Source organism: Brassica oleracea, chromosome C9 (assembly GCF_000695525.1).
Source record: "Brassica oleracea var. oleracea cultivar TO1000 chromosome C9, BOL, whole genome shotgun sequence".
Taxonomy (NCBI): Eukaryota; Viridiplantae; Streptophyta; class Magnoliopsida; order Brassicales; family Brassicaceae; genus Brassica; species Brassica oleracea.
Window position 1 is genome coordinate 49,385,228 of NC_027756.1, and position 1,611 is coordinate 49,386,838.

Sequence of the window (1,611 nt, forward strand, 5' to 3'; positions counted from 1 at the left end):
TGGTAGTAGCATCAATATACAATCATGTGTAACTTACATCCAGATTCATAACACTGTGTAACGTGTACCAGCCTATAATGCAGTCAATTAATTATGCAGAATTCATGGAAGTCACACACCAAGGGATCTTATCTTACTGAAAATGTTTGGTGTACGTCCCGGCCCCTATGTCGTGAAAGAAACTAAAACACATATGGATGAACAAATAAATAAGTTTAGGTTACGTTTCAACTTGTGAGAGGACCAATAAGTAGTGTAAAATCAAGGAAGACATAATTACGAGGCTGACCATTTAGACATTTGGTGAGTGGTATAAACAAAACTGCCATTATTTTAAGTATTGTCTTCTTTTCCCTCTGGATTTCGAGATATTTACCCTCTCTGGTAACTTTATATATTCTTTTTTCTACTTGTCATACGGGATGCAGGTGATGGAGGTAGGAAATAAGGAAGAGGAGGTGAAGCCGGAGATGGTGGCAGGCCTGGATGATGAAGATGGGAACTTGGAGTATGAGATGATGGAGGATGGTGTGGATGATGCGAGTTTAGAGCGAGAGGCATCTGGTGATTTAAACTCCATGGATGTTGAGGAAGCTTTTCCGATTGATGAAAATGAAGACTTAGTAGGAGAGCAAGAGCACCAGTTCCCAAAGAAGAAGAATGGGAAGATCACAGCTGCCGTAATGGGAGGGAATGCGAAGAAAAGACTTGTTCAGAGTTTCGTGTCTCCACGGAAAAAGGCAATGGCAAAGCAAGCCAGTAAGGCGGGAGACAAGGGTCTAGTTCCCACAAAGAAGGCTTTGGTCAAGCCGAGACCAGACACGGATTAATTTCCCCTGGTGTTTTCATTTAATTTAAGTTATGAATAAGTGTTGGGCTTTTGATATAAAGTCTCTGTTTTTTCGTATATTGTTTTCTTGGTTTAAGTTGCCTCTGATGAAAACTTTATGCTTATTGGCGATAACTTGTTAATCTTGTGTAGAGTGTTTTACTGTTATGTATATAAATTCTCCTTTTGTAATTGTTTCGGTGAGACTATAAGTTCTCCCTTCTTGATGGCCTGGGGGACTGGTGGAGTTGGATTTTTGGAATTAGCTTTTTATGGGTCGCAATTGTTGATAAAGCAGGTGGCTGATGAAACTAGCTGTATGTCTTATTCTTTATCTAACTGGTTTGGACGGGATGTTTGTAATGAATCTACAAGTGCTTTACTATTTTCTATATTCCAACATAAAATTCATTCAGTTATTACACAAAGGAAAGAAGGGGGATACATGTGGGATTTGGCTATAAAAGATTATCTAATAGCACGGGTGGGGAGATTTCTAAAGGATTATATTCTGAGAATGGGGTCTGAAGTGATATGTGGTAATGGCTACAATTATCGTAATGAGTTTAGCGAGAAAATTTTCAAAAGAATATAAGGGAATTGGATATGAAAATTTTAAGTTGGAATTGCCAAGGAATGAGAAATAAGTATACGATTAATTATATGAGAGAGATATGACACAAACATAGGCCTTCGTTTCTATTTTTATCGGAAATAAAATAAAATTTTAATTTTGTTCAGAATTTTCAATTTCATTTTGGTTATAAATGTTTGCATACAGT

The 1,611-nt window shown here is 37.2% G+C and overlaps 1 protein-coding gene across 1 annotated transcript; it reads left to right on the plus strand.

The window, feature by feature from the left end:
• Nucleotides 1-233: 233 nt before the first annotated feature.
• On the plus strand, nucleotides 234-955 carry LOC106317554. Its single transcript, XM_013755352.1, has 2 exons — nucleotides 234-303; nucleotides 429-955. The coding sequence occupies exon 2, from the start codon at nucleotides 432-434 to the stop codon at nucleotides 828-830; it is 399 nt and encodes a 132-aa protein (XP_013610806.1). The 5' UTR covers nucleotides 234-303; nucleotides 429-431; the 3' UTR covers nucleotides 831-955.
• Nucleotides 956-1,611: the final 656 nt, after the last annotated feature.

Excerpts from the sequence above, each read along its gene's own strand:
- LOC106317554 (XM_013755352.1), top strand. The coding sequence starts at position 432 with ATGGAGGTAGGAAATAAGGAAGAGGAGGTGAAGCCGGAGATGGTGGCA.